We start from the raw sequence: 27,639 nt of genomic DNA on the forward strand, positions 1-27,639 counted from the left end.
AATTGCAACATCAGCTCATTGGACCCTTTCTTACTTAAGAACGTTTCTTTTTCTTTTTTTTTTTTTTTTGATGTTTATTTATTTTTGAGACAGAGAGAATCAGAGCATGAATAGGGGAGGGTCAGAGCGAGAGGGAGACACAGAATCCGAAGCAGGCTCCAGGCTCTGAGCCGTCAGCCCAGAGCCCGACGCGGGGCTCGAACTCACGGACTGTGAGATCATGACCTGAGCCGAAGTCGGATGCCCAACCGACTGAGCAACCCAGGCGCCCCAAGAACGTTTCTTAAAAATCAGCTTAGATGGAAGTCTGTTTACCAGAGGAAAGATCTAGATCTTGTAGATCTTCACAGAATATTCGATTTCGTTTTCTTCTCAAAGTCACAACAGCTGGGGGCGACTTTTGTTTTTATTTTTTCACTTTGTATTTATTTTTATTTTATTAAAAATTTTTTTTAACATTTATTTATTATTGAGAGAGAGGGAGGCACAGAGCATGAGCAGGGGAGGGACAGAGAGAGGGGGAGACACAGAATCTGAAGCGGGCTCCAGGCTCTGAGCTGTCAGCACAGAGCCTGACGTGGGGCTCGAACTCACGAACTGTGAGATCATGACCTGAGCCAAGATCAAGAGTCGGACACTTAACTGAATGAGCCACCCGGGTGCCCCCATCTTAATCATTTTTAAATATACATTCAATGACATTAAGTACATTCACATTGTTGTGCAACCATTTCACCACCCATCCCCAGAACTTGTCATCTTTCCACACTGAAGCTCTGTACCCATTAAACACCAACCCCCCAGTCCCTCCTACCCCCAACCCCTGGCAATCGCCATTCTCCTTTTTTTTAATTAAAAAACATTTTTTTAATGCTTATTTTTGAGAGAGAGAGAGAAACAGAGCTCAAGCAGGGGAGGGGCAGAGAGAGGAAGACACAGAATCCGAAGCAGGCTCCAGGCTCCGAGCTGTCAGCACAGAGCCTGACGTGGGGCTTGAACCCATGGACTGCAAGATCTTGACCTAAGCGGAAGTCAGACACTCATCTGACTGAGCCACCCAGGCACCCCCCCCATTCTACTTCCTGTCTCCACAAATTTGACTTGTAAATGGAATCTTACGTATCTGTCCTATAGTGACTGGCTAGTTCCCTTAGTGTAATGTCCTCAGGGTTCATCCATGTGACAGGATATTCTTCCAGCTTTGGGCTGAGTGACGTTCTGCTGTATGACTGTACGACATTTCGTGTATCCATTCGTCGGTCAGCGGACACTTCTGCCCTTTGGCTAATGTGAATAACGTTGCTGTGCATTTGAATACACGTAGAGGTACAGGCAACTTCTAAGTTTGGTATAGTTTTAAACTTAGAGAAAAACTGTCAGGATGCTAAAAGCTTTTGCACCCTCTTTTACCAATTCTTTATATTTCTGTCTCCACCTCTGTCTCTGTCTCTCCCGTCCTTCTTCTCTCTCTCTATATATATACATATATGCATAGTATTATACTTTTCTTAGTCGCTTCCAGATTATTTGGTTTATTTATTAAAGTCCTGTGTCCACCTCTCTATTTTGTCTGTCCGCTAGGGGTCAATTCCTTCCTGGTGTACATGGCTTTCAAAGATCGCTTCCAGCTAACTGATTCCCAGGTAAGGAAAGTTGCCTTTTCTGAACAGGCATTTGGTACATTTGGGCCAATGTCGTTGTCTTGGAAGCTGCCTCCGGTGTATGTATGTCCCTTGGCTTCATGGGACATGGCTGGTGGATGAACTCCCTGATGTAACTTTACCTTTAGGGAGGGTCTGAAGCCAGTGCACTGGCCCCCAGGGCTCTGGAGTCAGCCTCAGACCTGCCTCTGTGGGACCGCGTAGCCCAGAGATGTACTCAGAGCCACCTGAGCAAACCTGGCGGAGAGCCGGGTGTCATCCGTGACCCTCCCCTACTCCGAGTCCCTTAGGTTATGCTGCCCCTGTTGATTACCGAGCGGGCCTGCTCGGCCACGTGTGGCCGGAAGCCTTGCCCTGGGGGCCTGTCCACAGAGCCAGCCTTAACAGTAGCAGCCGCCGGTGCCGTTTCTGACCCCTGTGGCCGGCAGGGGAGTGGCTGTACCTGTGAGCAGGTAGATGGACGTACCTGTCTCTGATCCCCTCCCCTCCTCCAGATCTATGAAGTATTGAGCGTGATCCGGGATATCGGTGCGATCGCCCAAGTCCACGCAGAAAACGGCGACATCATTGCAGAGGTATGAGGCCCTCTTCCTCATCGTTTCTTCATGACGTGCAGGGTGAGAGGTGGGCTCGGGAGCGGGAAACCACTTCTGTGGCTCAGCTGCAAGGAGAAGAAACAGGGTGACCTGGTGTGACCGCCCTGGGCACGGTGCTAAGAGCCTCACCAGCAGCGTGGATGTCGGGGACGTGTGCCTCTCTGCATTGCGCGGGACGCACGGCCTGTTCCCTTTGCACAGAGAAGTCAGTTCTCTCGTGCCGTAGGGCAGCCGCCTGTGAGTGGGCGACATGGGCTTCCACGTACAGACATTTTACACTGTGGCCCAGGGCCGGGCACGCGTGGGCTCTCAGCATCCCGGGGGAGAGCTGAACACCTGCTCAGGCAGGACTGGGGACAGGGTACTGAACCCTTCTCTTCACGAGGCCCTGGCATAAGAGCCGAGTGCTCATCTCGCCCGAGTAGCTTTTTGGGTAAAAGGTCTCTGGCGATCAGAGCATCTCAAGTGCAGCTCTCCCTGACGGCCTGGCTTGCTTTAAACCTTGCAGGAGCAGCAGAGGATCCTGGATCTGGGCATCACAGGCCCTGAGGGACACGTGCTGAGCCGGCCTGAGGAGGTGAACATCTATGGAAAGCAGAAGAAACAGGCAGAAGAAAGAGAAGGGGGAGGCACTGGGAATGTCCCGCACACTGAGGATTGACACTTCCTTGTTCTGCATTTTTACTGCGTGTGCACACACACAACGCACGCAGACTGACAGAGACAGAGACACAGACTCTGAGACAGACACACAGACCGAGGCGTCGCCATAGACGCACAGAGACTCATAGGGACAGACACACAGGGACAGAGCCGCAGACACACATGCACCGGGGCACCTTCAACACCATCTGTGGCCCTGAGGACACTTTCCTGTCCTCAGTGGAGGGACGGAACCTATTACATCTTGAGTATCGTCTGGTCCCTCTCCAGGCCATGGGGTATAGCTCCTTCCACGACCATCCAGCCTTCCCACGCACGCTAAAGAGCCGAAGGGATGAGCTGGGGCCAGCACACGGGGGAGGGAGGTTGAAGGTGACATCTTTTGGCCCCTGTGTTAGCTGCATGCTGCCTCTGGGGCTGGTGGACAGTGACTCTGGGAGGAGCTCACGGGAGAGAGAGGGCGACAGTCTCAGTGGCTGATGACAGAGGACCTGAGGTTGGTTTTGTACACAAGTGTGTACCTATAACACACACGCACGCACACACACACGCACGCACGCACACGTGGGAGCCCAAGCTCACCATAAAGCCCGTGGGCCCCTGTAACCGGGTGGTGATACCTGGGGCTGGGCTTACCGGGAAAGTGTGCTCTCCCCTCCATCCCCTGGGACGGTTGGGGGCCGCTCCCGCCCTGCTGTGGCTGTGCAGGTAGGCAAGAGTGTGCGGCACACTGAGATGAGAAAAGCAGGCGCCGCTTCCCTTGTTACACGAGGCTGCTTCTGAGAGCCCTGCTCCTGCTGAACTCGGAAGAGCCTTCCTGGGGGCTTGCTTTCCTTCCTCCTCCTCTCTGCTCGGCATCCCCACGTCCCCGCAGACTTGAAAACAGGAAGCAAGCCTGGGGTTTACTGAGCAGGCAAAAGGTATCACGGGAGAGCTGTTCTGGTTGTGATTTTGACCACAAGAATCAAACCCGTTTTTCCATGGTTAGACGCCAGAGACTTCTCTCCAGCAGCTGTTGCGTGGAGAATCTCCGAGTCCCCTGCAGTGGAGCGTGGAGCCTTCCCTGGGGGCTGGCAGGTCTGGAGTGCTCCCATTCGAGGAGCTCTTGGCTTCGGGGCAGGGTCCTCTTGCCTCACGAACCGCTGTTTGGGGGGCTTTCTCTTCTCTCTGCTTTCCAAGGTCATCTGCTTCTCAGCTGATTCAGAGGCACCTGCTCTCTGTCAGCCTCAGTGTTGGGGGCTTCCCCTGAGCAAGTGCACCATTATGACAGCCCCGTGAGCCACCGGCACGAGCTGGCCCCTTCTCCCTCAGCTCCTGGTGATGCTTTTTCACTTTGGCACCAGGGATCTGTCATGTTAAACCCTCTGTGGGCGACAAAGAGAAGAAAACAGGGAACCGTTCTGAAGGAACTTGAGCTTGACCGTGTAGGTAGGGAGATACCGCCCTGTACGTATGAAGCAGTGGTTAATAACATGCAAACGTGTAATTCCTTCTCGGTTTCGTGATCTGTCGCCGCATCATGGTGGTCAACGTGGCTTGAGCTGCACAAATCATGTTCCTGCTGCTCTCTGTTCTTCTCTCCAGCCCACCACGTGAGATTGCCAGCAGGGTCTCCACCCCCCCCACCCCCCCCCACCCCCCGCCTTTCCAGCTGAGAAGACTGAGAGGGAAACTGTAGGGAATGCGGCAATCTAGAAATCACCTGTCCATCAATGGTGCCCGACATGTATGATGACTGGGCCCTGTTGGGACAGCGAGATGAATGAGAAGGGGACTATGGATGAGCTGGAGAGGAAGAGAGAGATGGAAAGTAACCAGGCAGGGTAGAATGTGACCGGGGCTCCGGGCCGAAAGGCTGGCATCTGGGAAGGAAGTTGGGGACATGCGGGTGAGGGTGATGGTGACCAAGAGGCTTCCCCAGAGAAGAGCGCTTTCTGGCTAGGCTTTCTGGAACTGCCGCTGGGGCAGGCCGACAGTTGGGGGACTGAGCCACAGAGGGGGTGTTGTGTGCAGACACTGTTGTGTATTCTGATTCTGTTGTGTGTACCGACACTGTGGTCAGTGAGTGCCAACGCTGTTGTATGTCCCTAGATAAATGGCTTTCCTCTCTGGATCTTGGGGTGCCCAGTCTTAAGAATCATCAAGTCTCGGTGACCCCCCCCCCCAAATCCTTCAGAGCTCTATAATGAGACAATTTTCTTAAAATTTTAAGCTGTAATACTATTTTCCTAATATTTTAGGTCAATATTAATTTAAATCAGTTCCCTGCATGTAAGGGGCCTGCACAGGTACACACAGAAGGGTAAACGTGGATCCTTCCATGGTTCCGAGCGGAACACAGAGAGATGGGGTCTAAGTGGCCTTCTCTTTCAATGAGGTGGCCCTGTAGTTAGGTGTCGGCCATCCCCCGGCGTCTGCGGGAGCAGGGGTGGGACCAGAGCTCACCTCACGGTGGATGAACCAATCCAGAGTGGGCCCTGGGAAGCCTGTCCCGCAGGGGTAGGCCCCCAGTAGAACTGGCACTTTTGCTCCATTTATTCCCTAATTAGTCCAATTTCACATTCCAGTTCACCCAGGACAGTCACAGGCCATGCCCGCTGCCCGCATGCACTCATTAATAGTGCCTCTGTTCACTTTCAGAAGGATTTGTGTTCAGCCAATAAATTGAGTAGTCATTGGCACTCCTGGGAAGCCATGAAGATTCTAGAAGTGTCCTTTCTGCACTTCACATTGTAGACTTCTGAGGTGACCGCAGAGATTCAGGCCATCCCTCCTCTGTGCCTCCCTGGGCCAGAGGCGCTTCTGTTGAAACTGGAGTCAAGGAGAGGGAGGGCCAATGGCTCAGCTATTCCAGGAATTAAAAACATTTGGACGATTAATGAGCTTTTTCAAGAGCCATTTGGTTTGCCTTTGAATTTTGAGACCTCTCTCTTCACATGGTTGATGCCCGAAAGGGCAAACGTGAATGAAGTTGTCGTCATTTATTAAATTAGATTACCAGTTAATGCAATTATAGAACCTTAGCTCTTGGCCACGCTCCTGTAGAAACTTGGTTAGCTAAGATAATTCAGTTAGGAGCGCAGCTATTTCTTGCAAAAAATAGCAGCTCGTTACAGAACGGCCTCACTTTCACCATTAACATAAAGGAATCCATTTGTTCAGTAAACATGTTGGGGCAGCGGCTGTGTACCAGGCCCTGTGTTGGGAACTAATGTAGCCCCGCTGGAGCTACACTGGGGGTGGGGCACAGAGGATACAAAACTCGGAGTCAGACCCAGCCCTCTGTCTCAAGGAGTTGAAGCCACAGCTTTCTTCCAGGATCTGAGAGGGAGCAAGAGGCTTTTTGAGATCCATCGTTCTACAGTTTCACGTGGTCCTTCAGTTGCCCATTCTAAACACACACTATGTCTGTGAGGCATACCTTGATCTCAGTAGTCTGACCTGGTCAGGTATTTAGCAATAATCGCTCGGGGTCTTTGAAATATTATTCATTGAAGCATCAGGTTTAAAGACTCATCTATTAGAGCAGCTCTCCCGTCTCGTGCGGAAGGCCGTACCAGTCTGTGTGCGGCCTTGGACGTGTTACCACGGGCTGAGGACCGTTGCTTGACGTTCCCAGTCAAGCCTGCTCCGTTCCCAGAGCCCTGTGAGGTCGCGCTGTTCCTTGGGTTCATCTGTGGGTGTCGGACAGAAGCCCAGCACAAAAATCTCACCACTGACTGTCTCGACTCAAGACCACACAGCTGGAGCGAATGTACTGACTTGGGAGCAGTTTCCCTGCCTGGTGGTTTTCTCATGTGCGCAAAGCATAAAAATCACCCGGTGCTGTTAGGACTAACCACATTTCTGGGTCCCATCCCCAGAGGGTCTGGGAACGGCCTGAAGATCGGCGTTTCTTACCAGCTCCAGGCTGACGCTGATGTTGTAGGTCGGCTGGGCACTCTTCAAGCCACTCAAAGGGGTCTAGGAAGGAAATGCCCCCATCGTTTCCACCCAACAGTGTCGAGTGACACTGGGAGAGTCACCTCCCCCTCCTGGGGTGCCACTCAGGGTAGAACCCGGAGGACACCGTGGCCTGTTGTTCCTCTCGGCCTCTCTCGGTGGGGTTGAGGGTGAAGACGGCCCGTGGAGTGGGCACCGAGTGGGCACAGTTCTTACGTTCACGTGCTCTTCTGCAGGTCGAGGCCGAAGCCGTGAATCGCTCGATTACCATCGCCAACCAGACCAACTGCCCTCTGTACGTCACCAAGGTGATGAGCAAGAGCGCGGCCGAAGTCATCGCCCAGGCCCGGAAAAAGGGTGAGCGTTACCTCCACGGCTGTGTGACCGCGGGCAGGTCAGGAAGGGAGGAGGGCTCCGTTTCCAGACCTTCATGCCAAGTGGGCTGCTTTTATCGCGTTCCAGCATTAACCTAATTACAGCTGAGCAAGGCAGGGAGCTCCGGTTTCTCTCTCTGTTCCACCGCTGCCGCCTTGTCAGTATCTATTTAAAGCCGTGCGCTGCAAAGAGTGGGTGGGGCAGGCGCGTTTCCCTCCCGCCCCTGCTTCTATAGCGAAGTTGGACTTAATTTGATGCAGTCTAAATAAACTAGGCACATACACAGATGGCGTCAGGCTCCATCTGCCACAGAACCCTTCTGGGGAACGTTCTATTGCAAAATGAGTCCCCGCTCCGTGGCTGGTAGTGATTTCTGTGGGGTAAGTAAGAGAGTCTTGTGGGGGCGTAGGGCAGGGGATCTTGCCCCGGGTCTCCTCGTGTCCGGTTCTCCGGGTGCTTGAGGCACTCCTTATAAATTATATTGATAGGTCCTGGGCTGAGGCTGGTGCTCTGTTAGTACTAGGGAGTCCATTGAGAAGGTTCTTGGAAACTAATTTACTAAGTACAGCTTCTACTGCTGCTTCCAAAGGCTGTCCGTGGAGCACCTTATACATTATGAATGCAGCGGAATCTTGTAATCTGCTGTCGACTGAGTTTGCGCAGTCACATCACGTGTCCTGTGCTTGGGAGTGTGGCTCCAGGGACCGGCTGGTCGTGGGTAGCTGACTTGGTGAGGGTGCATCCTGGCCTGATCTTTTCTCCCTTAATTTCTGTCTAGCTTTCTCCTGGTGTCTCTCTCTCTGTCTCTTTCTATCCCTTTATCTCTTTCTGTATCTTAAGGGAACCGTTGGACCTCTGTGCTTCTGTTTGTAGTTCTCTGTGGGATGTGATCCACAGGCATAGGGAGCACCGTCGGAGTTTTTCACTGGTGGGTGACTTGGTACAAGACCTAGAACAAATTGCTCAATGACCGGTGAGTCAGCCTGTCCCCAGAGATGATGACTTCCAGATGGACCCAGCAGTTTCTGCCCCGGTTCCTTGGAGCTCTCCCCGGGCCTCTGTCCTTAGGCTGCTCAGCACAGGGTCGCTGGGTTCCTAGCTTTTTGGAAACCTGCCCTCTGCTGGCGGCTGCCGGAATTGCTTTTTTGAAATAAACATTCCCCTAAATAACGTCATGCACTCCGAATCCGCTTTGAGTTGTTTTTCCAGGAGACACTGGATGATTCCTGTCAGTAACCCTCCCTCACCTGGGCCCTTTGTCACCCAGGCACATGTTTGCATCCATCTCAACACCCAACATTAATCACAGAACCGTTCCTTGCGTGGAGCCTGGGGACGGTTGGCACAGTGTCTGGAAAGTGGGAGGAAATTAGGCAGCAGCTTCTTTTATTTATTTTAGTAACCATCCTGGACCCAGATGATGATAACAAACAAGGAGTTAAGCAAACATTTTAACATGATTTTAATGTAATTAAACATTCCATTTAACAGCATGTAAAAACTGAGGACTTGCTTTCTGATTCAGACTTTCGCTTGTCCCTGCTGGAGGGGGAGGAGTCCGTCTCTCCCCAGACCCTGGCCCGGACAGGTGGTGCTAGCCCTGCTCTGGGGCGCACAGTGCTGGCCTGTGAGCCAGCCCTGCTGGCACTTCTGAAGCGTCTCGAGAACTTCCTGTGCCTCAGTTTCTTCATTTCAAGACGTGGCGCTGATGTGTGTTACTGTAGAGTCCAGTCCTGCTCCAGTAACCTGTGACTCGGTGCCCGATGATGTCCCTTTGTCGTCTTTAGGACTTTGACCCTGTGTGTGTATTGGGCAGTGAGCACTAAGAAGGGACTGCCTCAGTCTCTTTGTTCTAGAATTTTCCGTGTGTCAGTCCAACTGTGCCTGCATCATGGTTCCCGGGGTGGGCTTTTGCATTCAGACTGTCACCCTTTGGTCTCTGAAACCCTTTGCTTGAGATGGGCCTGAGCTGCCAGAAAGGAATTTCTGGTGCATTTGGGTGCTAATGAGCAAGAATGTGAGCTTCTCGCTTGCTTGTGGGCTCTTAAGGCTCTTTCCATCTTGTTGGAACTTCATAACAACTCTGGGAGGCCGCCCGGGCAGGAATTTTTTTGCACTTGGTTTTACTTTGCAGCTGAGTAAACCGGAGCTCACGGCCAACGGGCAGTGGAATCGGGCCTTGACTGTCAGGTGCCTAACTTCGGGCCTGAACATCCATGTGAATATCTGAATTACCCTTCATGCTTTGAAGATTATTTTAGTATGAGAAATGCTGGTATCTGTTGGGGTTCTTACTGAACCTGCTGGAAACTAGAGCTTGACACCAAGGAGCATTGTGCATAACACAGAAGCAAGGATTCCCAAACAACCGAGAAGGAAAACAGGATACGGTTGTGTTACGTCTTTGCGCTCTGGGATCAGTGTCCCGTCCTGGATCAAATCCCAGCTCGCTGTGCACCAGCCTGTGATGCCGGGCAGCTCCCTTACTGTCGCTGGGTCTCAGTTTCCATCTGCAGTAGCGACCCGTCTTGTAAGTGGAGATGGTGCCTGACTGAGATAATGTGCGTACAGACACGTAATGATTGTACCCGCTGTTCTCATGACTGAGGACTGAAGGGCCGGTTCGAAGATGCCTGCTGACCTTAGATAGGGGTTCTCTGCTAAGGAGTCTTTTCTATCTCAGGTGGGTCCTCGTGGTCCCTGGTGGCAAGTGTGAGGCCCTGTCAACTTTTGGCCGCCCCATTTCTTCATCTGTAAGATGGAGAGGTTCTTCGTTCACTCAGCAAAATTTTGTTGTTGTTGTTGTTTATTTATTTTTGAGAGAGAGAGACAGAGTGCAAGTGAGGGAGGGGCAGAGAGAGGGGGAGACACAGAATCTGAAGCAGGCTCCCGGCTCTGAGCCTGGTGCGGGGCTCAAACTCATGAACCACGAGATCGTGACCTGAGCGGAAGTCGGACACTTAACCGACTGAGCCACCCAGGGGCCCCTAAACTTTTTTTTTTTTTAATATTTATTTATTTTTGAGAGAGAGAGGGAGAATGTGAGTGGGGTAGGGGCAAGGGGCGGGGAGGGGGGGCCAGAGGATCCAAAGCGGGCTCTGTGCTGATAGCAGTGAGCCGAATGTGGGGCTAGAACTCAGAATCCATGAGATCATGAACTGAGCCAAAGTTGGACGCTTAACTGACTGAGCCACCCGGGCGCCCCTTCAGCAAACTTTTATTATGTGATATTTCAGGCCGTGGTGCTGGATGGTCTCAGCCCCCAGCTTCTTCACTCGTAGGGGTGGGCCACATGGACAAAAAGGCACAATGGAAAATGGTCAATGTTATAAAAGAGGGGCAAGCCAAGTATGGTTCGAGCTCAGAGGAAGGAAAGGGGCAAGTATTTATGGATGTGCACCCCTCCTTGTCTCATTGGTCAGGCTGCATGAAGGGACCCACCATTGCTCTATAAATGAGAGCCGTTGAAAGATCATGATTTTATGTCTTTTTATTAATGCCCACATACTTCCCCACCTAGAAACTTGCTGGTCCTAAATCTAAGACAAGGCATACAGGGTAAGTGATAAAGTGAGATGAATATAAATGAGACTGTTTTCCACGCGCACTTGACCTAGCACGACCGCACGCAGTCTTCCCAGAGAGCCAAATTTTCGCACGCTGCCCCCTCCGTTCTGTGCCACTCAGCAGGGCCATGTATCATCAGTCCCGTTCCGCAGATAAGGAAATGAAGACACGGCCAAAAAAAGACTGTTTTGGACAATTTTTACTCTTCAAAAGCACTTAGACATTGATTGATTTAATAGGGCTCATTTCGTGGAAGAGAAATTAAAATGCAGAAAGTAAATATCTTGCCCCAGATCATCCAGCCCGTAGTTTCAGACTCCTGGCCACCTGTCTCCCCGCTGAGGGTCTAGTGTGGGGATTTCTCTAGAATGGGCTCCCTCAGACTGCACTTTGTCCACGAGGGAACTCTAGTGTGGTTGCTGGTGCCTTCTGTGTGTGAGTGGTAGCATGCAGGTCATGCCTGGTAGCCTCCTCTGATAGACCTCCTTCTCCATCGTCCTCGCCCCACCCCCGTAACCCAGATGCGGAAATGTTTAGAACATTTGGTGACCGCCGAGGGATGTTAAACCCTGGGAACCCACGCTTGAGCCAATACTTCCTATGCCCTGTGGGCCAATAGGAGTGACTCCAGCATCATGAAAAACTTGGGTTCATCGAGCCTGCGAGGACCACCCCAACTTGGGGATTGACGCCTTAGTATTAAGCTAATGTGCCACCTCAGCACCTTGAACCCAAAGAGTGGCATATGGGTTCGCTTGTGAATGTCATAAAACCTCACTAAAATCTGTGTTAGGGCCCTTCAGAGAAACAGAAGATTGTTGTATATATTTACAAGAGAGAGGGAGGGAGAGGGGTGGGGAGGAAGAGGGAGGGAGAGAGAGAGAGAAAGAAAAAAAAAAGAGATTGATCTTAAGGAATTGGCTCTTGGGAATGTGGTTGCTGTTAAGGCTGAAGTCTGCAGGGTGGGGAGGGGCAGGGAAGAGATGAGACTCTGGGAAGAGTGGATATTGCAGCCTGGGTCTGAAGGCTGTTTCGAGGCAGAATTCCTTCCCAGTCAATGCCCTTGGTAGGTTGGGAATTCAGTGTGTGTTATAATACAGCAGGATGACTCCGTGGGTTTGGTTTCCAGCCGGCTAAACTCTTAAGACTCCTGCCGGCCGCCTGGGTGGCTCAGTCGGTTGAGCGTCTGACGTCGGCTCAGGTCGTGATCTCACAGTTCGTGGGTTCGAGCCCTGCATCAGGCTCTGTGCTGACAGCTCGGAGCCTGGATCCTGCTTCGGATTCTGTGTCTCCCTCTCTCTCTCTCTGCCCCCCCCCTCAAAAATAAATAAACATTCAAAAAAAATTAAAAAAAAAAAGACTCCTAGAGAGAAGGTCTCTTTCAGGGCAGATCTAGAAACTCTCGGGTCATTTATATAGCACTCGGGCTGGGAGTTTGAATCCCTGGCCTCAACTTTTTCTTTCTCCGCTTTATTTGGACCCACCAGGCAATCGTGTTCTACTCAGTTTGCCAACAATATTCTAAGGAATCAAATCTGTGGTCAACCCAGACTTAGCCTCTCATGATAAGTATAAGGCGTATGCAGTGGTGATATTTTGTGCGTCTGTTTAACAGAGGCATTAGTGCCTTTAAATCAAATCAGATTAGAGAGGCAATTCTAGAAACCCCAGAATCAATTCAGAAAACTTTTGATTCTGTTCCTCTGGAACCACCCTTGGTACCAAAATCTGACAGGGTTATCCATGGACGAGCCCTAGGCTGTTGAGTTCTGGCTTAGGTTCTCTGAGAGGAGAGAGAGAGAGAGAGAGAGAGAGAGAGAGAGAGAGAGAGTGAGAGTGAGTCACTGTCCCAGTTGGTTTTATAATGTGCTTTTGTGGCTGTGTTTTGAAATACATCTACATGGTTTTCCATGGTTTCTGCTCTGGATTTGTCCTCTTGCTTCTAGTTAATGGGAAATGACTTAACTGTCAGAGCCAGGAGCTGTCAAACATTTCTAAACCCCAGCCTTGCATTTATTCTTCATGAATGCACTCAGGCCCCAGGCTCGTTGTGAATAAACACCACCCCCAAGGCCTTGCAGTTCCCTGCCATCCTAGAGAGCCTGCCAAAGGCTGGCTCGGGGTCACATCCTGCAGTTCAGACTCTCCCTGGAGAAGAAAGTCATGAAGGTCTAACTGCCGCCAAGAGAGGGTCAGCAGTATATTTAGAGGAGTGTGGAAAGGCCCTTTAAGCCTATTTCGTGGCGTATTATTATCATTGGTTATTATTTCTGGCATGCAGTTTGGTGGTGTCTGTGGCCTGATGGAGGACCAGAAGCTCATCCATGGCTCCCTCGGGAACAGTGTTTATAAAATGGGAGCGGTACCCTGGGGAGGTACTGGGGGGCCATCAGTCCTGAATGGCAGAGCCCCCCACCTGTGGACCTACCTCTCCCTGGAGGAGGAGGCCTTCTACAGGCTGGTTTAACCCCTGCCCTGCCTTTGGGGGCTAAAGAAAAATCAATGGAAAGCCAGCAAGGACCTCTGATTCCCTTGAAATTTGAACAGGACAAAGCTGAGATGAGCTACAGGACGCCTCCCTCCTTCTCCCTTATCCCCATCTTAGCCTGGCGCTGGCCAACGAGTCCTGGCTCAGCCTTGGCCTAAGGAGACAGGTTCGGGTCACAGTGGCCTTGAAGCGCCGCTCCAGTTCCGGGTTTTTCAGAGGCTGCAGGCTGGGTTCATTCCTTTGCAGGGAGGTGCACGTTCCCAGGCGCAGAGAGATTCCCAGGCGCAGAGAGAACGGGACCCACCCCAGTCTGAGTTTCGTAGAGTGGGATGAAGGTCACAGTCAAGGGCACTCACACTTGGTGGGATCCAGGAGGTGTTCCAGGAACCAGCTCCTCCTCGTGCTAAAGCTTCCAAAGGGAGGACTGAAGAGCAGGTCCAGGGAGAGGGTGAGCCATAGCAACTCACGAGAGAATCAGGAAAACGTCCGCGCTTAACCAGTGATTTTCAAAGACGGTCTAAGCAGGCTTTTTCTCTGAGCACTTCTGCTCTCTGGAACCTACTCATGACCCAAGCTGGTAACCTTTAGGGTTACAGATCCTTTGTTTTCCTAATGACTTGCTGAGCTCTCCCCTCCTGGCTGGGTCAGAAGAGCCATAATCCCACTCAGGCAGTTGTGGCGGGGGAGGGGGGGGTGGGGGGGGGGTGGGACTGATGTGCAAACCAAAAGCCAGGAGCCTCAGGTCCTGTGAGAGCCCAGGGCCCAGCGCTGGTCTGCTCAGCCGCTTGTATTTCATAAGTGGCCCTGGCAGCAGTGAAGGCCTGCTCGTTGTGCAGTGTTTTTCCACTTCGGGATGAGCGGGGGCAGTTTGTGCAGCCGCCCCGCCGGCTTTGCGTGAGTCGGGAACTCAGGAGCCCTTCCAGGTGATTCTGAGCATTGGCCCTTTTCTGCCTGGGGGCTTCCTGCTGTGTGAGGCTCCCCCTCCCCGGGTTCTGGAGCCCTGGATTGGTTTCTCCCGCTTGGGCATGGTTAACTTGATTTCCTCAAATGAGCTGCCTGCCAGTGGCCTCGAACACTGCCTGGCTGGAGAGTGGCTCCTTTGTGAAATTCCTGAGGCTAGAGGGGGCAGCCGGGAGGAGCCGGCTCTAGGGCAGCAGAGAAGGTGTTATGGTATGTCATCAAGAGATAAGTCCTTGGAAGAGGCTGGGGAGAGGCAAGGAGGCACATTCCTGACTGGGAAGTGTTTGGCCTTAGAGAAGAGGGAATCCTTGGCTGACTGCTGTGGGGGGTGGGGTTAGCCCTCCTATGATGGGAGGAGGCAAGGAGAGACACCTTCCTGGTGGCCCTAAGGCTGGCTGAGGTGAAATCCCAGCCCCGATGCCTTCAACTAAGAAAGCATTACGCCCTTTCATCAGTTTGACACACATTTATCGAGTGCCTACTGTGTGCAGACTGACTCCTTTTCTTCAGGAATTCTGCAAGCGGAGAATCAAAAAATTCAAAACTGGATGATTATTGGAAGGGAGGACCAGGTGTGTCGTAGATGACGTCGAGGAAGCGACGAGCTTTAACATGAAGCTGGATAATGAGGGGCCTTAGATGCTTCTGGGTGGAGTTTGTCTCGTTCTCGAAAGCAGAAGGGCTCCTTCGGGGTTTATGGAAGAGGATGGCTTGGGAAGGTTATGCGTAGGGAAGATCACTCTGGAAGGGTCCTGGAGAATGAGCGGAGAGGCAGGGAAGAACGATGGGAAAGCGAAAGTAAACCTGGGAACATTGGGAAAGCAAAAGTACGACTCTGATCGGGAGGCTCTGTTGGAATGAGCCAGGGAGAAAGGAAGAAGGCCTGATGGAAGGGAAGGAACGCGAGGTGGAAAGGGAAGGGTGTATTTACAGTGTTGAAGCACGGGCATTCAGTGGGTTGATGACTCCCGACTTTGTGGCTTGCACCTGAATGGACAGAGAAGAGGACGTGATTTGAGTGAGCATCAGGGAATCGACTTTCTTGGACAATGTATGAAGTTGGACCAAGCTTCCAGATACACTGACGTCTGAGTAGCATCACTGTGCAGAGTCCTTTGTTTCTCAGTCTCACCGAGTTGGTGCTGCATCTGGTGGCTCTCAAGGACAGCTGCCTTCAGGCAGTGACTCAGGGATCCAGGCTGTCTCTTGGACCCATCTGGAGGGCTGAATACATGTTCTCAAACGCCTCAGGCCCACTGATACCATGTCTGACTTCCTCTCTCAGTCCAGGAGCCAGAGCTGGACCGTGCAAAGAGGGTTGGGCAATGCTGGGAAGCAAAGAAAGTATTTGATGAGCCATGAGGTCAAGTTTGAGGTGCCGTGGGTCACCCCAAAGTAAGAGTGTAGACACCCTCGGGACTGGGTGCTTGGACGCAGTCTGAGCTGGGGACTGTTAGGAAACGTGGGAATCGGCAGTGTAGGAGGTAAGAGAGTGTGTTGAGGTAGAAGAGTGGGGCCCAGGGGTAGAATCCTAGGAAGCGCACGTTAGATTGGTGACTTTGGCAGGTGGACGTATTCGGCCATCCAGGTCTTTGCCTTCGTGAGGGTGAGTAAGGGATGGCGAGCCATTGGCCTGCTGCCGGGCGTTGGTGGTTCCCCATAGGGTGGTTTCCTTCCCTTGTTGTATCCTACTGAGCTTTGTTTTCCTGTTGGACAGGAACCGTGGTGTATGGTGAGCCCATCACCGCCAGCTTGGGGACTGATGGCTCCCACTACTGGAGCAAGAACTGGGCCAAGGCCGCCGCTTTTGTCACCTCCCCACCCCTGAGCCCTGACCCGACCACTCCGGACTTCCTGAACTCCTTGCTGTCCTGGTGAGTCTTGGTGACATGTTCACACTCCCCCTTCTCAGCCTCTCCTTGGACCAGGCTGACCTGTCAGGGTCCAGCATGGCGGGCAAAAGCAGGCTTGCAAACAGAGAGACCTCTGTTCTCCAGATTCAGATGGCTAAGCAGGAACAGGGGATTATCGCTCTGATGTCGTCCTGCCAGGAAATTCTAGATAAAATCCTGGGCCGTCTTGAAAGCCGACCGGAGGGAATGAACGAGGGATCAAAAGGGTCCCACTGTGGTGCGGCGTGGCCAGAAGCTGAGACACCTCACAAAAGAGATGTAGTGTGAAGCTTTGGTACCATGTCACTTCTTCCCGAATCTCCTATCTCGTGAGGGGAGGACAGGCTCTTTCGAAATCCGTCAGTGGCCCCGCAAATGAGAAAAACATGTCCAAGGATGTTTTGGGGTATGAGATTCGTTACAAGCCAGCCATGTGTTTTCCTTCCAGTGGAGATCTTCAGGTCACTGGCAGTGCCCACTGCACATTCAACACTGCCCAGAAGGCTGTGGGAAAGGACAACTTCACCCTGATCCCCGAAGGCACCAATGGCACCGAGGAGCGGATGTCTGTCATCTGGGATAAGGCTGTGGTAAGGAGCGGGAGCCTCCCTCGTGGATTAGTGTCCGCTTCCCCTGGCCAGCTCCTCTGAGGGTCCTGGGTCTCCTGGAAGCCTTGACATGGCAGTTGAGAAAATTCTAGAAGCTGGTGCTGGTGTGACAGGAGTTTTTAGGTTTGGGAATCCAAGACCACTCCTTGTGGCCCTTTCCTCCTAAATAATACATATATATTTCTTACCGTTATCGTCTGTGAATCAGTGGAAACTGAAAAAGAAAACCCAGAGACTCTTTAAAATTTGACTTTGGGGCGCCTGGGTGGCTCAGTCAGTGGAGCAACCAATTTCAGCTCAGGTCACGATCTCGCAGTTCACAAGTTTGAGCCCCACATCGGGCTCTGTGCTGACAGCTCAGAACCTGGAGCCTGCTTCGGATTCTGTCTCCCTCTCTCTCTCTCAAAAATAAACAAACATTAAAAAAATTAAAAAAAGAAATAATAATAAAATAGGACTTTTTTGATCAGTCAGGAAAAAACTTCCTTAGCAACCCGGTGACCGTCTCAGTCAGTCTTCTACTCTGGGAGATGGACATAATTTCCTTAAAACTGTCTAGTAGGGCTCTCTAGGGTTAGCATTTCTGCCCACTCCAGGCTTCCGGCAGGCCTGCTTTGAACATACACCGACCTCTCAGGGGTCTTTGGGCTTTTTCATTTTCAGTGTTTGAAAGCACATCAACAGAACAGGTTTTTCTGTTTCTTAATGATTTGTTTCGAGTATGGACACCATATATCCTTATTCCAAAAAGAATAAGGAAATAAGTAAAAATCCCTTTCAGATAACTGCAATTAAGATTTTGGCAAATGTCTTTCCAGTTTCTGCCAGTGTAAGAGTACCCGTGTGTATCCGATATGTATGTGTGTGAGAGTGTAGGTAACACGGGCATCATATATACTGTTTTGTGGCTTGTTTTAAAACAGTATGTTATGAAAATGTCCTCGCATCCTTAATTCATTTGTAATTCTTTGAACATTTATATAAGTTTATCCATTTTTGAGAGAGAGAGAGAGCAGGGGAGGGGCAGAGAGGGAGAGAGAGAGAATCCCAAACAGGCTCCATGCTGTCAGCACAGAGACTGATGTACAGCTCAGTCGCCCGAACCGTGAGATCATGACCTGAGCCGAAATCAAGAGTCGGACGCTTAACTGACTGAGTCACCAGGTGCCCGTATGCTGTTTTTGATTTTTTTTTTTTTTTTTACTGGGATGAACATCTTGTAAACACCTTCTTAGATAGATCTTTAATGGTGCTTGTAGGAGAAATTTCTAGAAGTGCTATTTCCTGGGCCAAAGGTTGTGTATATCTTTAAGGCTTTTGCTATGTGTCGTCAAAGTTCTTTCCACAAAGATTACACCAACTTGTATGCTGCCAGCTGTGTGTGCCATTTTCTTCTACCAGGTCCCAACTGGTATTGTCATCAAAAAATAGAACTTTGCCCATCTGAGGGGTGAATTTGTTTTACATTTAATCTCTTCAGTGACTGATTAAAGTGAAGTTTTTTTTCATGTGCTTCTTGGCCATTTGTATTTTCCTCTCTCTTAATACCTGCTCATTTCCTTGGCTCGTTTTTCTCCTAGCTTTAGAGTGGCTTCCCTAACTCAGAGACAGGCAGTCATTTCCTCTGATCTGCATTGAAAGGGAAGAGGAACTTAAGGGGTAGGGATGAGAAACTGCAGGGCAGGGCGTGAGGAAACTGATCAGCACCTACAGCATGACACGGGTGCGGTGCCCCGACCAGGCGCTGGGACCTCTGGGTTGGCTAGACTGCAAGCCTGAGCCTGGACTTGTAGTTTTGAAAAGGACAGTCATTGAGGCCAAATATTGTTTCCTTTTTTTTTTTTTTTAAATGTTTGTTTATTTTGAGAGAGAGAGAGAGAGAGAGAGAGAGAGAGAGAGAGATTGAGAGATTGATTGAGAATCCCAAGTAGACTCCATGCTGTCGGCACAGAGCCTGACGTGGGGCTCGAACTCACGAGCTGTGGGATTATGACCTGAGCTGAGATCGATCAAGAGTTGGACGTTTAACTGACTGAGCCACCCAGGCTCCCCGAAGTGATCCTTCCTGAAGAGGCATTGTAGCCCCTTTAGAATTTTTTTTTTTAACTTTTCACTATCAAATAATTATAGATTCAGAGGCAGTTAACAAAGACAGAACAGAGAGATGGGTCCTGTGTGCTCTTCCTCCATTTTTACCAACATGTGATTATGGCACCTTATCAAAGCCCACACATTGACACTGACACAGTGTGTGTGTGTGTGTGTGTGTGTGTGTGTGTGTGTGTGTGGTTCTGTCATTTTGTCATATGTAGGTTCATGTAACCACCACCCAAAACCAAGACCCAGACTTCCCCCATCACCACAAACACCCCCTATGTGTTGCCCTGTGATAGCCACCCTGGCCCCTGGAGGAATCTTCACCTCATCCCTCGTCTGTCTTCCATCTCTGTAACTTTTTTATTTTCAGAATGGGATACAAATAAAATCATATGGCTTGTGGCCTTTTGAGGTTGGTTCTTTCAGCACAATGCCCTTTATGTTTGTCTAAGCTGCGGTGTATATCCAAAGTGTGTTCCTTTTTTTTTTTTTTTTTTTTTTTTTGCGAAGTCACATTGCTCCCTTCAACTCTGTAACCTGCATTTGGTGTGTGTGCGTGTATGTGCTGTGCTTCTCAGGTCACGGGGAAGATGGACGAGAACCAGTTTGTGGCCGTGACCAGCACCAATGCAGCCAAAGTCTTCAACCTGTACCCCCGGAAAGGCCGCATTGCTGTGGGATCCGATGCTGACCTGGTCATCTGGGACCCCGACAGCGTTAAAACCATCTCTGCCAAGACCCACAACAGTGTAAGTCCTGTTATACTGCATGGACCCAATCTGAATGAATTGTAGTCACAGAAAGAGACTGAGGGAGGAAGAGTCCCCAGAAAGAACTTGATGTGATAGGAATGAACTGCAAGATATATTACACATTTCCTGGGGTATAGTATAACTTGCAATTTGTTGAGAATAGCCATCTCCTTATCTTTGGTGAGATCAGTAAGACTGTTACTCTTATCACCATTTTGCAGTCCCATGGACTCTTTATAGATGGAGTTCTTTGTCTGTAGACCTCCAAAGCCTCTAAAGTCATGCCAGGACATCAGAAGCTTCTGGAAGTCAGGCACCATCCCATGGGTGCAGTGGTTGGATGCAACACCTCTCGTGGCAGTGCTTACCATGAGGGACCTACGTCAAACGTTCAGATGTCCACCCTGAGATGCACAGTTTGATTCCTTTAAGCCACTGCTTTTCAGTGTTGTTGGACAGAAACCTAAGTGACAGGTGCTCTTGTCCTAAAGGAATTCATTCACTTTGACTTCTTCCCAAATAGAAGAACTATCTCCAGCAGTATTCTGATCATGATTTTAGGATCTGTAGTTTAGGGTATCTCTTGCTTCTTGGTCTACACCGCAGAGCTTGAGGATGCCCTGTGTTATTAATTAGACATTAGGTAAGGGACTTCATGTCATGTCGCAGGCTCCTCAGTGGACCTGAAGGGGTTTAGACAAAGTCTCTGACTGTCCTGTGATTTTACGAGATCAGTGGCATTAGAGCTGTGAGATACCTTCGGTTCTTCATAGAAAAAACTGTGTGTGTGTGTGTGTGTGTGTGTGTGTGTGTGTGTGTGTATTAAATATCGAAAGAAAATACACAAAGGGAAAAGAAATGGGCATAGGACACGAGTGTTTTATGTCAGAAACTCTTAGGAATTCATTAAGAAATCTTAATGAATGTAAAGGATATTCTACGTAAAAATCAAAATGAAAGCTGGGCACATAGGGCACCTCCCCCAGGTGCCATGGCAGATCCGGGGTGGGCTTCAGGGGTCTCTAGGACAGCTCTGGGCCTTTTGCTCTATCCCAAGCCTCTCCTGTTTGGACAGAGGTGCTTGGGCTACAGGGCTTACCTCTAGCTTCTGTGGATACCTGTAGGTGCCTGGATGGTAAATGTCTTTTGGGAAGGTTGCTCGGCTCTCAATGTGTAGAGTTGACTTTTTTCCTCCTTCCCCATTGGCTGGCTTAGCTTCCCAGCATAGCCTTATAGCCACACCTACTTGTAACTTAGATCACAACATCTTGGGGGTCCAGAATGGCCTCTGCAGGCAGAGCTCCTGGGGTCCTGCCCAGTGAACCTAGATATTCTTACTCATGAACGTCACAGTCCCATTTACTTTTCATCCAGCCTTCTCAATGTAGGGGTGGCACCATTACCCCAATTGGGAAGATAAGTAAATGGAGGGTTTGAGAGCATAAGTGACCAGTCTGACGTTAACATAGCTATTTTGTGGTAGAGCCAGAATTAGAAGCCAAAATTGTCCAGGGTTCTTCCCTACCAGACTGCATGTACAGCCTCTTGGTCAGGCTTCGATGGAGGAAATGCTTCTCCTCCTTGGCAGTCCCTTTTGCAGAGGTGATAGAGGGTGAACTGGACTCATTATTTAAGCTGCAGATGACCTAGTTAGGGAGTTTGCACTTGGAGCCCTTCACCTGGCAGAAGAGGGGATGTGAAAAATCGAGAAGACAGATTTCTGCTATTCACACATTCGCTTTTCCAGAGCAACAGCACTGGCCTGCCTTTACCTCCAGGCAACCCCACGTAAGAAAAGCGCCTCTTTTCTGTCCTCACCTGATTCAGGGCCCATACTAAGCACATCTGTGCAGCCTTAATCATCCAGGAAAATACAAATGAGAGGCTTTCCCTATGTAATACAGTGTTTCATACCACTGGGCTAATTAGCTTTAATTTGGAGCATTTAGCTAACTATCATTGAGAGCCCTGTTGCTAAGCCTCTGCTTGGATTTTTCAGGCATCCAGCCAGATGAGTTATTTTAGGGAGCCAGGGTGGATGTGGGTTAAAAATGTCTCTACCTGGTGAACAGCGAAGCCTCCCTGCCTCGTGGTTTGACAGAGGGTAGTTTCTGTATCCCCTAAGCTGTGATCTGAACCATTGGGCTTGTTCATGTTAAGTCACTTAGAGTCAGGGGGCTGGTTCTTCCCATCTTGCGAAAATGAGAGATGGCCGAAAGCCCTTCTAGGCATTTGTGATCAGTCATTTACAGGCAGTTAAACTCAGTGTATGCGTCTCATGATGGCTTTGAAACTGAAGAGCTTGCCGTCTTCTTGGGAAAGGACAAAAAAAAACAAACCAAAAAAAGAAAAAAAACAGGCCGTGGAGGAGTGAACATTTCCTAAATGCCTGGTCTGTGCCAAGTAACGTGCTAGATGCTTTTGTTCATTTTATTTCACTGAATCTTGGTGCCAGTGCTGCGAGGCAGGTTTTGTCCCTGGTTGACGAGGAGCTGAATCTCAGGAGTATAAGGGGCTTGTCCAGAGTCACACAGCTGGTGTGTGGCAGAACTGGGATCCGAACCCAGGGCGGATGGATGGCCCCGTGTCCAGAGCTGTCCCCAGTCTTCCGGTAAGGTACAAGAGGAGCTTGTTAGAGTGTAGACACTTAGCTGCGGAGTGACCCGGAAGAGGTAGGGCTTAATGCCCTCAGATGGTGACGCACACCCCGTCAGAGGTCAGTTCAGAGACGATAGGATTCTGACAACATGATCTACGCACATAAGTTCCTTGTGTGCGGTCACCGTCACGAAAGCCCTGGGAGAGAGGCAGATGAAGACACGAGTTCTGAGGCAGGATTCAAGCGACCCTGCTCAGAGTTCCCACACACAGGGCCTGGACTGCACCCAGTCTAAGATGCCTCCGATTTGGAGGGATTCCCTGAGTTTACGTACCGCTGTGAGAGAAAACACGCCAAGACGAGGCGTGTAACACGAGGCCCCTCTGCAGATACACTGTGCTACCGAGGGCTGGCCTGTGCGTCGCCTAGGTTGGGCGAGAGCTGGATCCGCCGTGGAGAAAGGGGGGAGCAGAGAATCTGGCGTGCCTCAACTTTGGGAGGCAAAAGTGTCTGCTGAGAAGATGAGCTGAAGGCTGGTGCTCCGGCAAGCTGGTGGTCCGAGTTCCTGTCGCCAGCGTGGTCTAGGAAAATGTCAGGCTGAGCGCTGAATGTAAAATCGCCCCAGTGGGGTGATCCCCCAGGCCAGGGGGGAAAGCAAGGATCCTGCTGGAAGAGCCCAGTTCCATCGAGGCCGACAGGTTGCACAGCTCTGTTGCTGATACTGATTTCAGGGATGGAAGGCAGTCTTAGGCTTGGGGCGCACACTTTGGTCCCGGAGTGCATGTGTGGAGCCCCCTCCCCATCCCCCAGGTGCCTCTGCCTTATTCCTTGGGTGGCTTCCACGGGATTCCTTCCACGGGAGTCTCAGAGCAGTGCTGACAGCCCTTCGTTGCAGGGTTTTGTTTTTTTTTTTTAATATATATATTTTTAAATAAGTATTTATTGATTTTGAGAGAGAGAGAGAGAGAGGCAGAGAGAGAGGCAGAGAGAGAATCCCAAGCAGGCTCCACGCTGTCATCACAGAGTCAGACATGGGGCTCGAATCCATGAAATGTGAGATCATGACCTGAGCCAAAACCAACAGAGGGACACTTAAGCCACCAAGCCACCCAGGCGCCCCCTTCCTTGCAGTTTTCAGTCAACACCCCTGCATTTTGACACTGAACGTGAGCTGTTAGGCCATTCGGGCGCTTCCCCGCACTGCCTAGCCACTGTGCCAAACAGAAATGTTCTCCTGAACTGCAGTGTCCTGTGACTGCTCTCTGTTCACAGACTGACTCCTTTAGTGCTGATAACCTGGTCCGACTTCTCTAGAAGGCCGGGCTGCTTTTTGAGGTGAGAGCTGCCTGTTGATTCTCCGGCCACGGCCATTTGTACTGATGCACGGGGCAGGCAGGAAGAAGCACGGGGCACTGTGGATAAGTAGCAGTGGGTGAGCCGAAGCCACGGGATGGGACTGTGACACGTAAGAGTAGTGCCTCCCCTTTTCCGTTGCCTTGTTCTGCAAGAACAAACTCACATGCACGTCAAGTTCCTGCGTATTTTCCAGGAGGACACACGGAGAGGTCACTGCAAAACTTGAAGCTAGAAGGATCGCTGCAAGTTAGCTAGAAGTTAGCTAGACTTCAAACATGTTATTGAAGGCATGGCCCGAGTTGCCACGGTCTTTTCGTTCAGGGACCGCAGTGTAACCACATCCCTGACAGATTGGAAAACCGGGAAAGCCGGCTCATGGATGCTCATCTCAAAATGAAATTTACAACTTGGTCAGAGAAAGCCTTTGGGTTTTAACCTGGTTGGGGCTTGAGTCCGTGAGGACAGAGCCGCTGCTAATGCAAGGAATCATTTTCTTTACGTTTGTGTAGCATTTGCAAACCTTCACGCTTTTCCGTACAGTTTTTCTGTTCCAGCTGTTTTTTCCCCCAAAGTTTTGAGAAGTAGGGAAATATTATTCCATATTCTAGACAGGGAAATCAAGACAGGTTGAGTGCCTGCTGGGGTGGCCAGTCGGGACAAGACTTCATCTCTGGGCCTTTCTTTCATCTGCTTGATACGGAGCAGGGGGCGCCCCCAGACTGGTTGAACCTCACCAGGACGACAGGCAGTCTGCTAAAGTTTATGCGCTCTCTCTCCCTAGTCTCTTGAGTACAACATCTTTGAAGGCATGGAGTGCCGTGGCTCCCCACTGGTGGTCATCAGCCAGGGGAAGATCGTCCTGGAGGATGGCACTCTTCATGTCACCGAAGGCTCTGGGCGCTACATCCCCCGGAAGCCCTTCCCTGATTTTGTTTACAAGCGTATCAAGGCGAGGAGCAGAGTGAGTAGCTCTGATCTTACGAATTGTTTTTATTACGGGTTAAGTTCGATTCCAAAAGTGCTTACACTTCGAGTTAGAATATCAAGATGGGTGCGGGGGAGGGGATGGTTCAGGGATAAAGGGAAGCGTGATGTTTTTATTTCTGGAGTTCGGAATACCAGCGGATGAGTCAGGAATGTCTAAGCCAGCCAGAATCAAGTATGGTGTGGTATGTGCTGTGATGAGTAGTGAGGTTCAGAGGAGGCAGCCACTGCTGTGGAGTCATGGGGGAAAGTGTCATGGGGAGAGGGCATTTTGAGTTGGGTTTGGAAGGTTAAGTAGGAGTTTGACAAGTCAAAGAAGGGAGACAAGGGAATTGGAATGTCATGAGCATGGAAAAGGTACAGTGTATTCAGGGCATCGTACAGTGCCGGTGCTTGGGGACGGTGAGGCGGGGAATGGATGGAGCTGCGAGGGAATTCAAGGGAGGGTGAGACTGAAAAGGAAGTTGGGGGCCAGATCTTAACTAAGAGAGCACATCCTCTTTACAACATGCTTAGGGGTTCTGCCTTGGGTGTGAGTTAAAGTTCCTGGGGAAAAAATGGTAAGAAACGTTAGTCGGTTTTTGTGGAGTAACCAGCTATGCACGGTCCCCCTTGGGGGAGCTTTGGCCTGGAGCTGTGGGTGCTGGCTCCTCGCTGACCTCTGTCCCTGCCATACGTGCCCATCAGGGGAGCCCTCCGTCCGCACATCTCACAGGCCCCTCCCGACTGCTGTTCCTTCCCTCTTAGGAGAGGTGCGGGGGAGATGTCCTCTGTGAATGTGGCCCGAGTTAACGGGCCCTTGTGTTTTGCAGCTGGCAGAACTGAGAGGGGTTCCCCGCGGCCTGTACGACGGACCCGTGTGCGAGGTGTCCGTGACGCCCAAGACAGTCACCCCAGCCTCCTCGGCCAAGACATCTCCTGCCAAGCAGCAGGCCCCTCCTGTCCGGAACCTGCACCAGTCTGGATTCAGCTTGTCTGGTACGGTTATGGCGTGTCGGCGCCCTGTTCTGCAGGGCCACGTTAGTGGAGCAAGCGAGTCTAGAGTCCAGAATGATGTGGGTGAGAAACACTAATATCCCCAGAGGTGTAACTTACATGAAATGGCCAGATGCGTTTGAGAATCTTCACATGAGTTTCTGTCACCTGTGTCCTGATGCATACACTCCGTGTACCTACAACCCAGTGTATTAAGAGGACATTTCTCCAGAGTCTCGTGTCCATCCCGACAGAGGGTGTTGTGGTATTTTGGAACTCCCTTCGCCCCCACGTGTACAGTGTATTCTCGCAGTTCAGCTGGTACCATTCTGGAGTTTGAATCGCTTCACTCTGTAGCCAGATGCAGCCGTGCCTCAGGCCCCTCATCTGGAGAATGGGCGTAAGAGTTGTAGCTGCCTCATGGGGCTGGGGATTAAATGAGTTAATATACATAGTCGTTAATATAACAGTCGTTAGTTGTTCGGGGAAAGCGAATGATGTCAGGGAAGGTGAGAGGAAGAGGTCCAGATGTTCAGGAAGTTTCCTACTTGAAACTTCCAGCCCCTCCCTTTGGCCCACGGCTGGAAACCTTCCACCTTTCAAGCTCCCTGAGCCCCAGATAAGTATTCAGATCTCTATGCTATGGCATGCTAAAGAAACAGTTAATTCGATAGATTTTTTTTTTCTTGTCGGGTAGTGCTGGTTTTCAGAGAGTCACTGTGTATGCCATTAAATGGTTTACCAGTTTTCAAAAGTTTAAAAAATAACCAACCTTACTAGTTTTCTCAGAAAGCGAAACGGGCATAATAACATTTCTTTTTTTTTTTTTTTTACATTTATTTATTTTTGAGAGAGAGAGACAGAGCACAAGCAGGGGAGGGGCAGAGAGAGAGGGAGACACAGAATCCGAAGCAGGCTCCAGGCTCTGAGCTGTCAGCACAGAGCCCGACGCGGGGCTCGAACCCACAGACCGCGAGATCATGACCTGAGCCGAAGTCGGACGCTTAACCGACTGAGCCACCCAGGCGCCCCAATGATGTTTCTGTTTTATCTCACCAGGCCATTCCCATCTCAGGAAGCACATTACAGCAGAGGTACATACAGAGTTAGGGGAATAAAAAGCCAGGGAGAAGGCTCTCGAAACCTTCAGAAAAGCCACGCTTAATTTGCCTAATGAGATTAGGGGCAGTATGTAGTCTCAGTCAATCAACAGCTGAAACAGTGTTCTTTTATATGTAGTTTACTGCAAGTATGGGCCGGGCCCTTTTTCTCCTGGGCTGTGCTGTTCCTGCGTGAAGCAGGAACCGTTGGTGGGACTGTTTCTGACCCTGACCGTGGCCCCTTGTCCCTGTCTCCTCTCCAGGTGCTCAGATTGACGACAACATTCCCCGCCGCACCACCCAGCGCATTGTGGCTCCCCCTGGTGGCCGTGCCAACATCACCAGCCTGGGCTAGAGGTCCGGCGGCAACTTCCTTGGGGATGGGGATGGGACACCTGAGGACATTCTGAGACTTCTTCCTTCCTTTTTTTTTTTTTTTTTTTTTTAAGAGCCTGTGATAGTTACTGTGGGGCAGCCAGTTCATGGGGCTCCCTCTCGGGCCCTGCACTCCGTCCCTCACCCGGAGTCACTGATTTTGCTCACCCACTTCCCCGTACATCTACGAATATCACACCCAAGTCTGCCCACCAACCCCATACACGGAACCGCACCCAACACTCAGACATGTGACACAAAGCGAATCACAACGAGGGCGTTTTTCATCTCCAAGCTCTGTTGTACTTGTTCTCATCTTCCTTTTCGTTGGGGGGGGGGGGGGAGGGAGGGAAGATAAAGTGAATTGCCCAGAGCTGCCTTTTTTTCTTTTTAAATTTTTAAAGTTTTCTTTGTGGGGCTGGGGGAGAGGGTGGGTGGGGGAGGGGGGAGAGCGTTGTTGTCTTTTTTTTTTTTTTTTAAATACTAAATTGGGGAGCCTAATTCAATATTAATACAAGGGGTTTGAACTGGACATCCTAATGATGCAATTATGTAACCATCGAGCTCTTCAGGGTGGTTGGCAAACTCCGCATATCCCCCCTGAGAGGCTCCAAAATGTCGACATTGCATTCCATAGTCTTCTGGGTCA

At 50.6% G+C, this 27,639-nt stretch overlaps 1 protein-coding gene across 2 annotated transcripts in view; it reads left to right on the plus strand.

Moving 5' to 3' along the window:
* Positions 1-27,325, plus strand: part of DPYSL2 (dihydropyrimidinase like 2) — a 130,061-nt gene extending 102,736 nt beyond the window's left edge. For both annotated transcript variants that reach the window (XM_047091421.1, XM_047091422.1), the window contains exons 5-14: positions 1,582-1,643; positions 2,156-2,236; positions 2,766-2,834; positions 7,099-7,219; positions 15,970-16,126; positions 16,593-16,734; positions 19,428-19,598; positions 24,338-24,517; positions 25,353-25,518; positions 26,879-27,325. In XM_047091421.1, the coding sequence (XP_046947377.1) occupies positions 1,582-1,643; positions 2,156-2,236; positions 2,766-2,834; positions 7,099-7,219; positions 15,970-16,126; positions 16,593-16,734; positions 19,428-19,598; positions 24,338-24,517; positions 25,353-25,518; positions 26,879-26,970 (1,241 nt within the window). In that variant the 3' untranslated portion in view covers positions 26,971-27,325. The remainder of the gene's footprint in view (positions 1-1,581; positions 1,644-2,155; positions 2,237-2,765; positions 2,835-7,098; positions 7,220-15,969; positions 16,127-16,592; positions 16,735-19,427; positions 19,599-24,337; positions 24,518-25,352; positions 25,519-26,878) is intronic.
* Positions 27,326-27,639: the final 314 nt, after the last annotated feature.

Source organism: Lynx rufus, unplaced genomic scaffold (genome assembly GCF_022079265.1).
Source record: "Lynx rufus isolate CCGP_SWC_20201006 ecotype Redwood Valley unplaced genomic scaffold, mLynRuf1.p SCAF_3, whole genome shotgun sequence".
Taxonomy (NCBI): Eukaryota; Metazoa; Chordata; class Mammalia; order Carnivora; family Felidae; genus Lynx; species Lynx rufus.